The 15,322-nt window shown below is 40.0% G+C and overlaps 1 protein-coding gene across 2 annotated transcripts in view; it reads right to left on the reverse strand.

Moving 5' to 3' along the window:
- The window catches only part of GRM8 (glutamate metabotropic receptor 8), a 1,984,303-nt gene that overhangs the window by 81,764 nt on the left and 1,887,217 nt on the right, over positions 1-15,322 (reverse strand). The window contains exon 10 of one of the 2 annotated variants that reach the window (XM_075345086.1): positions 5,333-5,501. In XM_075345086.1, the coding sequence (XP_075201201.1) occupies positions 5,333-5,501 (169 nt within the window). Of the gene's footprint in view, positions 1-5,254; positions 5,502-15,322 lie in introns of both variants that reach the window. The other variant, XM_075345084.1, reaches the window with a different exon arrangement.

Raw genomic sequence — 15,322 nt, forward strand, 5'->3', positions numbered from 1 at the left:
CCATCAAAAAAAGGTGTGCCTTTGTAATTTCTAGTCAACACATAAGAATTTCGCAAAGTGAATGATAAAAACCTTAATTCTATAAATCAATATGGCAGTAATGTGGTATAAAATTCATATATGCACTGTTTTTATATATTTTGGTGCATACAATGTGCTGCTGAACTCTATGTTATATAAATAGTTTGTATCACTGACTCCAGATATAATAGTTGGCAACCATATTGTAAGATAAAAGGCTCACACTTGTTTTGGTTATACAGCACATTTGTACACTTAACCAAGTAAATGCACTAGGAGAAGCTCCTAGTGTATATGCAAATTTTGCCTTCCGCCATCATTCTCAATATGGCAATCAAAAGTCTTTGCTAGCAGATTGTGCCTTCTTACACAGAAGCCACCCTATTGATTATTTGAAACAAAACCTTTCATGGTTCTGTAATTACACCCCAATATCTTAGAAATTTTAAGAATGCTATATTTTTCTTTAAGAGTTTTAAAAATATTTGACTTTTTAATCACTTAAACCTCTTTTGTCACACACAAGATGCCTAATATTTATGCACACGGTGATATAGGGTGTTGATATCCTAAAGTCTTACCAGCCCTCATTACATGGATATAAACTGATATGCTTCAACCAATGAGCGCTCAAGTTTGTACAGCTTTGAGTTGAAAAATATGCATAAAAATTATGTAGTCAAAATACCCAATTGCCTAACAATTTAGCACAAAGTGTAAGCTGTGAGCACTATTTCATCTTCATTACACTATCTTACATCAGTGTTAGAATGCCTAACGTCAGTAATGTTCAGCTTGAAGAGTTTAGAATTCAAATACACAGTTTTTCATCGTCTGCCAAGTTTAAATCATATGAGATCAAAAAGGGTGAGCAATTTACAATTTATTAACTGAATAATCACTTTAGATCAGTACAGAAGGCTTGTGAGGTGAGCCAACTGTCAATTAATTTTCTCAGAGACATATCCAAATGGTGAGTGTAGCCTTAGGAAAATCTAAGCCATCTTAATGGTTGAACAAAAGCAGGAATAGTTTTTTAGCTAGGCATTTTATAGACATATTACATATATTTAGTAATATATGTACATTGATACCATTGTTCATATAGTTTTTTAAGTTCTTAAAACATATTATATAATAAAGCATTCTATGCACAAACCCTAAATAGAATATTATTTTTGTCTTTGAAATTAAAAATAATCTGTCATCAACTTTATATCCACCACACAGACTACATGGACACATGAAAAATATTAGGTAAAGGATAGCTGTGTAGTCTCAAAGCACTGGTTCAGCACTGAGAAATCCCATTCAGAATGCATGAGCATATGATGTTTGAAGTGTATTTGAAGTGATGCATCAATCTTCTTAATTATTTCCTGGCCAACATCACCTTCCTTTCCTTAATTGATAGCTCCATTCTCTGCCAGCCAAATGCGTAATACAGCAGACAGTGAAGCAGTCAATCAATAAGTAAAGGGTGGTGCTTGTTAGCGAGTAATATAGAAAACTAATGAACTTATCTTGCATCTGTGGCGCCCCTGAGGCTTCAGTCATCATGGGTTCTTGCATCTGCCATAAGGTGCAGTTCTTATCCCGGGTAAGAAGGGGTTAACCACTGGTGTTCATAGCTTACACAACATCCTGTGCTAATGGCTTACACAACACAGCCAGCTAGCAGTTACACAACACAGGTGGTCACCATAGCAATGGGTTTTTCCTGGGCAAAGTGAGTCATCAGGAAGGTGGGGGCTGACTGGGGAAGTTACAGAACACACAGGAAATCACTTCAGATCAGTTTGAGATGCAGGATAAGCTAGGTCGTTGAGGGGTGTGCTTCACAGTTCCCCTCAGAAAGACCACCAATGATGAGTGCTTATGAGCTATCCCGGGGAAGGAGAGAAGGAGAGTGCTAGGACATCATGGTCACGTAGGACCACGGTGGCGTGGGGACGTGCTTCAGAGCTCCATTCACTAGGACCAGGCAGACTGGAAAGGAACAGGCAGACTGAAAAGGATCGGGCAGACTGGGAGAACAGGAGACGACTCCCTGGAGCTGGTGAGACAGAGGAGCAACACGGTAGCTCGAGGTTGAGCGCCAACAGCCCCTTCAGGACTGGCGCTGTCAGGGTGCAGAGCCCTAGGGTAGAACATACTCCACGTTGGACTTTCAGAATCTGCAGGGAAGGGGGATTCCATGTCCCATTGCCAACCACCACAGAGATCCCGGGGCAGAGCAGCATATAGAGACAGGAGTCAAGACCACGGTCAGGTCCAAAATTGTTTCGTGCTGCCTGTGAACGGGATGGTAACTAAAGCCAAGGACACTGGGGTCCCCAAGTAGTTTCACTCCACGGGGCTCAACACTACAAGCCACAAGGGATGTCTCTATTTTATTGTTCCGTAGTTTAATGATGGTGTCCAAAAACTTGATTTCAGTGCAGGAGTAGTTGAGTGTTAAGTTGATGTTGGGATGAAACTGATTAAAGTGTTCATGGAAGGTCTTCAGTTGCTTCTCAGACTCTGTCAAGATGATTAAAATATCATCAATGTAACAGTAGTAGGCCAGAGGCCTGATAGGTTAAAAGGATAAAAAGTCACTTTTAAGCTTAGCCATGAAACGATATGCATATTGTAGTGCCATTTTGCATCCCATTGCATTCTCAGACTCCTGTAGATATATATTATTGTCAAATGCAAAGTAATTATGGGTGAGAGTGAATTTTGTAAGCTTCACCACAGGATTGGCATCAATTTCTGTATTTTCCAGGAAGACTTAGCAAGCATTTAATCCATCCTGATGTGAAATATTCGAGTACAGAGATTCCACACCCATGGTGGCAAGGATGGTTATCTCTGGAAGAGGACCTATTGCTGATAGTTTTTTCAATAGGTCAGTAGTGTCCTGGATGTATCTGGTTGTATACCTTACAAAGGGTTTAAGGATACCCTCTACCCATCCAGAGACTTGTTCAGTGAGGGTGCCCACAAATAAAATGATGGGTCTTCCTGTATTTCCAGATTTGTGAATTTTGGGAAGCATGTAGAATGTGCCTATTCTTGGACTTATTGGTATCAGTTCATCTTAAGGATTTGTCAGGCAGACAAGAGACCAACTTGTTAAGTTCCTTGTAATAGTCCTGTGTAGGGTCAGACTCCAAGTTTTTTTTTAGTAGCGTGTGTCCATCAGTTGTCTGTGTGGTTCCTTCATATAGTCTGATTTGCTCATCACGACTAGTGCACCCAACTTGTCTGCAGGCTTAATGATGATTTCTTTGTTGGTTTTCAAAGATTTTATGGCCCTTCTCTCCTGTGCACTGATGTTGGATGGTTGCCTCCTGTCTGTGTCTAGGATAGTGGATTTTACCAAATGTCTGAAAGTGTCTATATAGTTATCCAATCTGACCTTTTCTTAGTTGTCAAGATCCGTCTTCCTTTAGTCTGGGTGGATTCTGAATCATCTGCATCGTTAAAATGTTCCCTCAGGCGTAGTCTCCCGCAGTAATCTTCCATGTCGCAGAGTTCAGTTTTGTCTAGAACTTTAGTAGGACAAAATGAGAGTCCCTTAGAAAGCACAGCAAATTCCACTTTGTTGGGTTTATAATCCGAGAGATTGATAACACAGTTTAGATGCTTTTGTGTCTTGAATGGAGTGGTTGTTCAAGTTGTAAGGTTTTGGCTTTGTTTTCAACCTGTTTGTATTAAGTTCTGAATTGAAGCACAGTCTATGTAGCTTCTTTTCCTTGTTGTGGGTCAGAAGGGTTCATAGTCTATAATAGCATTGTTGTAATTTTTGTTCTGTGCATTCTGCAAGTGTCTTCATTTGTGTTTCAAATTCCCTCTGGATTTTACTCTTGATGCTGTAGAAGACATGCAAAAAGTGGTTCCTTAATTTCTTAAAAGTCCTGTGACACAGGTTTTGTGCATAATGGGTACTGTAGGTGTGTAGAATTGGGTTTGTAATCCAGAGTCCTTTGGGGATCAGATTCTCCTTTTTGTATTTGGATAAGAAAAATATGTCGCTGTTTAGTTTTGCACGTTTCTTCAAAAGTGTCTTTAGTTCCATAAAGTTGCGGTACATTCTGGTATCCTCCATTTTGATACAGGTATAATATATCTTTGTACCGTGTTAGCCAGTAGAGGTAAAAAAATTGTTTAAAAGACCTTTTTGAATCAAGGCTACCACCCAAGAACAAATGAAAACCAGATTACAAGAGTCACCAGAATATCAAGAAACCATCTCCTACATTATAAAACTAAAGAAGAAAACAACCGGGTCCCTCTTGTAATCACCTACAATCCAAATCTGGAGGTGTTAAGAGGAGCTGCACGGAAACTACAACCATTACTGCAAAAAGATGCCCGATTAAAATCTATTTTTCCACTTCTGTGTTTTAGACAGCCCCCAAATCTAAGCATCATTGTCAGAAGCTCCCTGTCCTCACCAACAATAACAGGAACACTTCCCTGCAACCAGAAACAATGTAAGACCTGTCCAATTATATTGACAACAGACAAGATAAAGATTCCCAGATCACATAAGGACTACAGGATCCAAGGTACCTTCAGCTGCACCACAACTAATGTGGTGTACTTAATTATATGTACCAAATGTCCACCTGGGGGTCTGTATGTAGGGGAGACCGGACAACAGCTCAGGACAAGGATGAGTTCTCACCGCCACACAATTAAGGAAAAAAGAATAGATCTACCTGTGGCCAAACATTTTTGTAACCCAGACCACAGCATCATGGACATGAAATTGCTGGTATTGAAAGGAAATTTCAAATCCCAGAGAGATAGGAGACTATGGGAATACAAACTTTTTTTTTATCTCTACTGGCTAACACAGTACAAAGATATATTATACCTGTATTAAAACTCACATAATAATTATGATAAGATGTCTTTATTACTAAAAAAAAATAAAAATATCTCATTATAAGCTTGAATTTTGCAAAATTACACATCAGGGTAATTTCTATGTATACAGTTTTGAATGTTTCTTGTGCTATGGGATTCATAACCCTAAAACTTATTCCTAAACCTTGAGCCTACAGTGCATTTTAGTGCTGCACTTGAGCCCACTGTTAGTAAAAATCAATGAGTGTGAATCATTGAAAGAAAAGAAAAAATTGTTCACTTTTTTTTTTACTAAATAATGCACCAAAAGCTGCAGAAAATGTACAAAGTTAAGTGGTAATTACAGCAGCGCATTCACACAGCTACTTACTATTTGTTTCAAGACTTTCACACAGTTCTGTTTTCACTTCACCATTGGGTCTGTCATTCCCTTTTTGGATCAGCTTACTCTGCATGGTGGCAGCTGTCACAACAGCCTTGAAGCTCCTCTTTCTTTTTTGAACATTTTGCTCTGGGTGGAAAATGATAATGTAAACCTTGGGCATGTAGAGCATTCCCAGAGATACAGATGCACTTAAACTCATGGACACTGTTAATGTAGTGGTCTGGATATACATCTGGAACAAAAGAAAAAGATACAAAAAAAATAAATAAATAATTGACAGAAAATAGATTAAACAGCTTAAGACAACAAATAGCTTGAGTAATGCTCCATAGAGAGAGCTGAAACATGTCTTGTATAGATGAATAAAGGATCGTTTTTACTTTTTCACCAATTAGATGTGCAGTTTCATTTCTGTGGCATATACCATATTTTTTGGACTATGAGACGCACATTTTTTTCCCTCATAAGATTATTTCCAACATTGCAAGTTATCACCTATTGTGAGGCCAGCTGATAGCTTGGTGATTGCTGGATGTCCCACTTATAGCCCCCAATCCATGCTAAGAATGAACTCTCAAATACCCCATTTAAGTGGAGGAGCTTTTTCAAGCCATTTTCCCTATCCCTGACCACTACTAATGATTAGTAGGGTATCGTCTATCCATAGGAAAAGTAGTAATGTTTGGTGTTGTTAATAACCACTTTTTGCACTATAATGTACTTTTAGGACTCATGCAGACATCTGTAAAACTCAGTCCAAGCACATACTGCAATGCACAAATTGTCTGGGGGTCTCCAGATGCGAACTCAACAGCCTCTATACATGCCTATGAGACTGGTGGGCTGTCCGTGTATTGCATGCTTATACTGATTTTCAGAGATAACTGCATGAGCCCTAAAACAGGTTGTCCAGTACTTTATATTGATGGCCTATCCTTAGGATAGGTTGTGAATATCAGATAAGTGAGGCCCCCCCACCGATCATCTAATCCTGGTGCCAGAAGCATCTAGATATATTCAGTTGCAGAGCTGCACAACTACCCTATTAGAATGACTGAGAGTGGATCTGCAGTACTCCACTGTGACCAGTATATTCTTCTTAAAGCTGTGCAGCTTCTCAAATGATCATATCTGACTGCAGCTGGCATTGAGAACAGCTGGTCAGTGGAGGTGCTTGGTGTCCTCACCAATCTGATATTGATGACCTATTTTGAGGATAGGTTAACAATATAATGTACAGGGCAACCCCTTTCAGTTATAACAAATGAGATTTTGCAGCAAAATAATTTGCTAGTACAAGGCACAGGAGCTGCATCTGTGTGAGTACTGTAGGAGCCTGGTGGTTTAACCTGTTAGATGCTGAATTAAGCATATTAGAAGTGGTGCTCCCACTCTGTGCAAATATTTTTAGTCACGGGCCATGAAATATGCTTGACACAATCTTGTATGACTGTCCTATTACACTGACCCAAAGAATAAAGTTTACATCAAAACATAAAAAAACGTAATAGTAATAATCCCCAAAATTGCTCATTTGTGTTGTATCCCACCCTTTCCCCCCATAAAAAATCAAAAACAAAATGAAAACATTATCTTTACATTACATTTATATCCTTTAAATGTCTATGTATCAAAAAGCTACAGGAAGCTGACTTCAGGTTTTATTCTACTATAGTTTTCCCACTTCTCTCTTGGATTTAAGAACACTTTTCCAGTGATGGAATAACAAAGCACCGGGCCACACAGATGTAGGACGAGAGTTGGGGAGGAAGAGAGGGGGACGGGGTCACTCTGAGTGGGTTGTACTGGTAGAATGTTTATATGGATGTGCATACACTAGGAATAAAGCAGAACGATATGAGCGTACTATAGAGTTTTCAGAGCTGTATATTTTTTGCTTTCTATCTTGCAGAACTTAATGTATATACTGTGGTTGTAGAAGAGCTGTGCTTGTGTGTGTTCTATGGATATAGCACAGCTGTATATGTGTACTTTGAATGTAGCAGAGCTGTATGAGTGCACTGTGGCTGTAATAGAGCACTATGTTTGTACTTTGGTTGTAGTGTGTGTGTGTGTGTGTGCATAATATGACTGCAGCAGAACTGTGCATGTTAAACATATTTATTCATGAATGCAAAATGTAAGAGCATACTTATATTTTAGGCTCTGTTCTTTTCTTCTAAATACATCAAAGCCCCATTTATGTGTCCTTTACCATAAGCCAGATAACAATACTTTTCTCTGTTACTGCATGGGCATATGATGCAGCTGCTGAATTGCCACTATTGACATTCACCTACTTCTTCAAACCTAGTCCGGTTGACAAGGCCTGACCAATTAGCTGAATGGATTGACATTTCCAACAAAACTCATCTATGCGCCATGACCACTTTTATATTTTTGGGTAGGATAGCGGGTCCCAATTTGTACTTTTGCTTGTGCGGCCCCATGAGTTTTATGTACTTATGTAAGGCAGATACTTATGCCTTATACATTACCATCAGGATAATGACAGTAAAGGCCCTGTCACACACAGAGATAAATCTGCGGCAGATCTGTGGTTGCAGTGAAATTGTGGACAATCAGTGCCAGGTTTGTGGCTGTGTACAAATGGAACAATATGTCCATGATTTCACTGCAACCACAGATCTGCCAAAGATTTATCTCTGTGTGTGACGGGGCCTTTAGGCTATGTGCCCACGCTGCGGAAAATTCGCGGAATTTTCCGCGATTTTTAGCGGAAATTCCGCAGATTTTTCAAAAATCCGCAGTACAGCGAGTCCCCAGCCATTTCTATTGCATTTGGGGAGTGCTGTGCCCATGCTGCGTTTTTTTCCACAGTGGAAATAATGCGGATTTCACTGCAGAATAATCTGCAGCATGTGAATTATTCCTGCGGATTTTTCCGCACAATCCCATACTTACCTGCCTTGATAGGAGACACTAGAGTCACTTCCTCTGTTGCAGAGGAGCGCAGTGGAGCCAGGAGCAGGAAAGAAGAGGTGGTCGGGGCCTGTACGAGCTTTGGTCATGTGACAGCTGGAGCTAGTGCAGGCCTGCCCACTTTCTCCGGCAATGTGCAGACAGACACGGCCGGAAAGTGAAGTGCTGCGTGATGGAGGTAAGAACTCCCCGATCACTCCAGCACTTGTTTTGCATTGAGGATGCAGTGCCGAAGCCATGGTACTGTATCTTCAATGCAAAATGACTGCAGCATATCCACAGGACATTTCGCAATAAAACCGCAGCGTGTAAACAGACAAAGTTGTGCTGCGGATTTCTGGGAGCTCCTGCGGAATGTCCTGCGGATATATCCGCAGGACACTTTCCCCGTGGGCATATAGCCTTAAAGATGTTTGAAACATCTTCCCTGCTGATTTCCTTTAAAAAGTGAGTGCAAGTATAAAAATACTTTAATGCTCTTTTAAAGGCAAAATGCGGTAACACCAAAAATCAATTTGATTTAGACTTACAGTTTGTTAATTGACAGAAGTAACTTTTAACATTTATATTTTTAAAGCATTTTTTTTATCACGCCTGCCTAATACTTTTGCACAGGAATGTTCGTAAAAATTTTACAGAAGAGAAGTAAAAAAATATATTCTTTCAAGACCTCTAAAGCCTGCTTTACACGGTACGACCGATTGTGCGATTTCACAATCGATCGTACCCGCCCCCGTCCTTTTTGCGTCACGGGCAAATCGCTGCCCGTGTCGCACAAAGTTAGTAACCCCCGTCACACATACTTACCTCTCGTGCGACCTCGCTGTGGGCGGCGAACGTCCACTTCCTGGAGTGGGAGGGACGTTCGGCGTCACAGCGACGTCACACGGCCGCCGGCCAATGGAAGCGGAGGGGCGGAGATGAGCGGGATGTAAACATCCCGCCCACCTCCTTCCTTCCACATAGAGCCGGCGGCGGCCGCGGGAGGCAGGTGAGCTGCTCATCGTTCCCGTGGTGTCACACGGAGCGGCGTGTGCTACCACGGAAACGATGGTCAACTAAATTAAACGATTTTATGGAACCTAGCAAGCAGTACTCCTAGCGACTCACGATTTGTGAGCGATACTGCGTCGCTAGGAAGTGTCACACAGGCCGGCATCGCCAGCGATGCCGGATGTGCGTCACAAAATCCGTGACCCCGACGATCTATCACACGATAGATTGTCTGGTGTAAAGCAGCCTTAAGAGTCAAACACATACTTTCAGGGCAATTGGGGGCTTTTGAGTAGTTTTGATTAAATGTGACTCGAATTTCAAGACAAATTTGGCAAAGCTGACAGGTTCAAATTGTCCAATATGTACTCATTGATAGTTGAAGCCTATTATGTTGCTCAGTGGTGTCTATAAATAGTGAATTGGAAAACTTGAGAAAAAATAAAAATATACAATACTTTTATATGTACAGCGTTTGCAATCAATTGCCATGCTCAGATGTATGTGAGTCGCATGCAGAACAATGCTGCACAGTAAGGTTGAACATCTTTTATTTACACTTATTGTGTGACTTTCTCCATTAGTAGCCATGTCCTAGTACATGTCTATACAATAATGTAGCATAATTAATTTGTGCTACTTATATATATTTTGCATAGACCTTAAAGATTATTTTTGACGTTGTGCAGTAAGCCTGTTTTGGCTGTTGGAAGTTGTTTATGTAGAGTTTCAATATGATCTATTAATGTTTGGTGTCTTTAATTAATAATGTTAACTAAACAATTAAAAGGTTTTGTAATAAATTATCTTTTTTCTATGTAGGTTTGATATCAATTGTGCTGTCTTGATGATAAACATCATGAACAGTTGGTCCTGGACCGGAATATGATTAATAAACCTTAAATTGTAATTTATATAAGCAATGCTCATTATTAGTTGCTTGGTCTGGAAATGGAAATGTTAACAAATGATCTGGAGAGATTTTCTGCCTTGAAACCTCCAGAAATGATATACTGCTAAGTGTACCCAGCATAATTTAATAGAATTTTTAATTCATTTAATTTTAACAATATAGTTCCCAGATGCATTTATGGATAACATTGCTAACTACTTCAGATTTTATCCTTATATTAAATCTATTACTTATCAAATATGTACTATTATTTGAAAACTGCCCAAAAAGTAAATCAAACTGTGCACAGGTACATTTTGTTTTGTTCTCTCATGAAGCCTTATATTAGGATAAAAAAAAGTTGATGAATGCAAAAAAGATTAAATAAAAAAACAATGTTTTATTACACTATGGGTGAATAACAAACATATGTATGTGATTTTTTTTTCACATAACGCCCACTTCAAAATAATAATAAAGATTTACATCAGTGGTGTTCAATATGTAGGGATGACATATATACAGTTAGGTCCAGAAATATTTGGACAGTGACACAATTTTCGCGAGTTGGGCTCTGCATGCCACCACATTGGATTTGAAATGAAATCTCTACAACAGAATTCAAGTGCAGATTGTAACGTTTAATTTGAAGGTTTGAACAAAAATATCTGATAGAAATTGTAGGAATTCTACACATTTCTTTACAAACACTCCACATTTTAGGAGGTCAAAAGTAATTGGACAAATAAACCAAACCCAAACAAAATATTTTTAATTTCAATATTTTGATGCGAATCCTTTGGAGGCAATCACTGCCTTAAGTCTGGAACCCATGGACATCACCAAACGCTGGGTTCCCTCCTTCTTAATGCTTTGCCAGGCCTTTACAGCCGCAGCCTTCAGGTCTTGCTTGTTTGTGGGTTTTTCCGTCTTAAGTCTAGATTTGAGCAAGTGAAATGCATGCTCAATTGGGTTAAGATCTGGTGATTGACTTGGCCATTGCAGAATGTTCCACTTTTTTGCACTCATGAACTCCTGGGTAGCTTTGGCTGTATGCTTGGGGTCATTGTCCATCTGTACTATGAAGCGCCGTCCGATCAACTTTGCGGCATTTGGCTGAATCTGGGCTGAAAGTATATCCCGGTAGACTTCAGAATTCATCCGGCTACTCTTGTCTGCTGTTATGTCATCAATAAACACAAGTAACCCAGTGCCATTGAAAGCCATGCATGCCCATGCCATCACGTTGCCTCCACCATGTTTTACAGAGGATGTGGTGTGCCTTGGATCATGTGCCGTTCCCTTTCTTCTCCAAACTTTTTTCTTCCCATCATTCTGGTACAGGTTGATCTTGGTATCATCTGTCCATAGAATACTTTTCCAGAACTGAGCTGGCTTCATGAGGTGTTTTTCAGCAAATGTAACTCTGGCCTGTCTAGTTTTGGAATTGATGAATGGTTTGCATCTAGATGTGAACCCTTTGTATTTACTTTCATGGAGTCTTCTCTTTACTGTTGACTTAGAGACAGATACACCTACTTCACTGAGAGTGTTCTGGACTTCAGTTGATGTTGTGAACGGGTTCTTCTTCACCAAAGAAAGTATGCGGCGATCATCCACCACTGTTGTCATCCGTGGACGCCCAGGCCTTTTTGAGTTCCCAAGCTCACCAGTCAATTCCTTTTTTCTCAGAATGTACCCGACTGTTGATTTTGCTACTCCAAGCATGTCTGCTATCTCTCTGATGGATTTTTTCTTTTTTTTCAGCCTCAGGATGTTCTGCTTCACCTCAATTGAGAGTTCCTTAGACCGCATGTTGTCTGGTCACAGCAACAGCTTCCAAATGCAAAACCACACACCTGTAATCAACCCCAGACCTTTTAACTACTTCATTGATTACAGGTTAACGAGGGAGACGCCTTCAGAGTTAATTGCAGCCCTTAGAGTCCCTTGTCCAATTACTTTTGGTCCCTTGAAAAAGAGGAGGCTATGCATTACAGAGCTATGATTCCTAAACCCTTTCTCCGATTTGGATGTGAAAACTCTCATATTGCAGCTGGGAGTGTGCACTTTCAGCCCATATTATATATAGAATTGTATTTCTGAACATGTTTTTGTAAACAGATAAAATAACAAAACTTGTGTCAGTGTCCAAATATTTCTGGACCTAACTGTACCTAGTCACAATGGTGACTTTAGTCAAATGGATATCCAGATACAGGTACACATGTAGTACTATATGCAGTTGAAACCAGAAGTTTACGTACACTATCTAAAAAGACATATATGCATCTTTTTCTTGCTGTTGGACATGAAATCAGAATAAACCTTTCACGATTCAGGTAAATTAGGATTACAATTTTTTTTTATATTTGCCAAATGCCTGAATAATGAGAGCGAGAAAGAGAGAAAGTTTTAAGGCATTTTTATTACTTTCTGCAAAGTCAAAAGTTTACGTACACTGATGCGGGCGTCACACTATACGATCTATCGTGCGATCGCACGAGAGATCGTACCCGCCCCCGTCGTTTTTGCGTCACGGGCAAATCGCTGCCCGTGACGCACAAAGTCGTTAAACCCCCATCACACTTACTTACCTGCTGAGCGACATCGTTGTGGGCGGCGAACATCCACTTCCTGAAAGGGGTGGGTTGTTCAGCGTCAATGCGACGTCACACAGCAGCCGCCCAATAGAAGCGGAGGGGCAGAGATGAGCGGGACGTAAACATCCCACCCACCTCCTTCTTTCAGCATTGCCAGTGAGATGCAGGTAAGCTGTGTTCATCGTTCCCGGGGTGTCACACGGAGCGATGTGTGCTGCCCCGGGTACGATGAACAATTTGTGCAAATAAGATTAAACAATTTTTTAAAAATGAGCGACGTGTGCACGATACACGATTTACAACCGATTAAGAGTCGCTCTTAGGTGTCACACGAGACAACATCGTGAACGATGCCGGATGTGCGTCATGAAAACCGGTGACCCCGACGACATATCGCGCGATAGATCATCTTGTGTGATGCCCGCATAAGAGTAGTATGTCTTTATACAATATGGGACAGCCCATATGATTATGTAATGTCTTTGGAAGCTTCTGATAGGTCTGTTGGCAGCATCTGAGTTAATTAGAGACACAGCTGAGGATGTATTTAAAAGCACACCTGGAACACACTGCTTCTTTGCGTAGCATCATGGGAAAGTCAAAAGAAATTATCCAAGATGTCAGGAAGAGAACTGTGGACTTGCACAAGTCTGGATCATCTTTGGGTGCAATTTCCACATACCTAAAGGTGCCTCATTCATCTGTACAAAGAATTATATGCAACTACAAACAATATGGAAATGTCCAGCCTTCATACTGCTTAGGAAGGAGATGGATTCTGTGTACCAGAGATGAACATTCTTTGGTCAGACATGTGCATATCAGCCCAAGGACAAAAACAAAAGACCTTATAAAGAGGCTGGAGGAAGCTGGTAAGATTGTGCAATTATCAACAGTGAAATGAATATTTATCATCATTGGCTAAAAGGCCACTCTGCCAGGAAGAAGCCATTATTTCAAAAGAAACATAAAAAAAAGACAGATTAATGTTTCCAAATTTACACAGGAATAAAGAACTTAGTTTTTAGAGACATGTCATGTCCTGTGATCTGACAAAATTAAAATTGAACTGTTTGGCTATAATGACACCATCCCAACTGTGAAACATGGGGGTGACAGCATCATGTTGTAAAGTTGTTTTGCTGCAGAAGGGACTAAAGCACTTTAGAAAATAGATGGCATCATGATGAAAGAAGACTATGTAGCAATACTGAAGCACCATCTTAAGATATTAGACAGGAACTTTAAGCTTGGGTGGAAATGAGTCTTCCAAATGGACAATGACCCAAGGCATACTGCTAAACTGGTTACGAAGGGGCTTAAGGATAACAAGTCAATGTTTTGGAGTGGCCATCACAAAGCTCTGATCTCAATCCTACTGAAACTTTATGGGCAAAACTGAAAAGGCCGGTGCGAGCAAGGTGATCTACAAACATAGCTCAGTTACACCAGTTCTGTCAGGAGGAATAGGACCAAATTCCTCACAATTATTGTGAGAAACTTGTGAAAGGGTATCAAAAACATTTGACCTAAGTCATACAGTTTAAGGGCAATGGTACCAAATACTAATGAAATGTATGTAAACTTTTGACTTTGCAGCAAATAATAAAAAATGCCTTAATCATTATCTCTTTTCTCTCTCTCATTATTCTGGCATTTAGCAAACATAAATAATTTTGGTAATCCTAATTGACCTAAAACGGGAAAGGTTTATTCTGATTTCATGTCAGATAGTGAAAAAAATATGCAGATGTGTCTTTTTAGATAGTGTATGAAAACATCTTGTTTTAACTGAATATGTGAAATCACAGTGGTGACATTGAACTAAGATTTGAAATAGTCTTACCCATCTTGAGAAGTCCAAAAGGAAAGCGTCATCTCCTCAGATTCAGACTTAATCCAAAACTTTGGGTAGTCAGAACAAATACCTTGGGCACCCTAGATGTAGGAATAGAGCTTTGGATTTCCCTATATCAACTTAGCATTTCCCCTGATGAATCCTGGAGAAGGAAACACGATGGTAGGCTGCAGGGTGTAACAGGGAACATAAGCTGTAAGGCCAACTGTGTATTGCCCTTAGAGCGGGAGTCTCATATGTACAGGGGCCACATTTGAGACTTTGGTAAGATCGGTACCCACAGTTTTGGATGAAACCTGCACCTGGGATCCACAACACATAACTCTATCCCTATGGACTTCTCAAGATTGGTAAGATTGTTCCAGTTCCAGTTTAATGTCACCACTGTGAATTAATAGACACTGGAGATCAAAAGTAGAGAATAATGTATGATCACTTGCTTTTTCAGAAATAATGTCATCTACATTGATGAACATTTGAACGTTTTTTTTGTAAGGGGTACACCATGCCACTAGAACAGTGTTTTACAAAAGATCCAAAATTTATCAACATTAAACCTTTATTTTTCCCAAAACGTGATAATCATAATTAGAGAACAGCAATGGTTATAGCACTGAGAAATATTATAACTACATTTTCTGAAGGTAACAGTCACCGCTCAGTAGGAAGTGTACAGGATTTTTGTTTGAATGACTTCAGCACATCAGCAGCCACAGGACATCACTAGTCCCTCACACTGCTCTGGTGTGGTTTTGGGCCACTCT

The sequence above is a fragment of the Anomaloglossus baeobatrachus genome, chromosome 4, assembly GCF_048569485.1.
Source record: "Anomaloglossus baeobatrachus isolate aAnoBae1 chromosome 4, aAnoBae1.hap1, whole genome shotgun sequence".
In the NCBI taxonomy this organism is placed as follows: Eukaryota; Metazoa; Chordata; class Amphibia; order Anura; family Aromobatidae; genus Anomaloglossus; species Anomaloglossus baeobatrachus.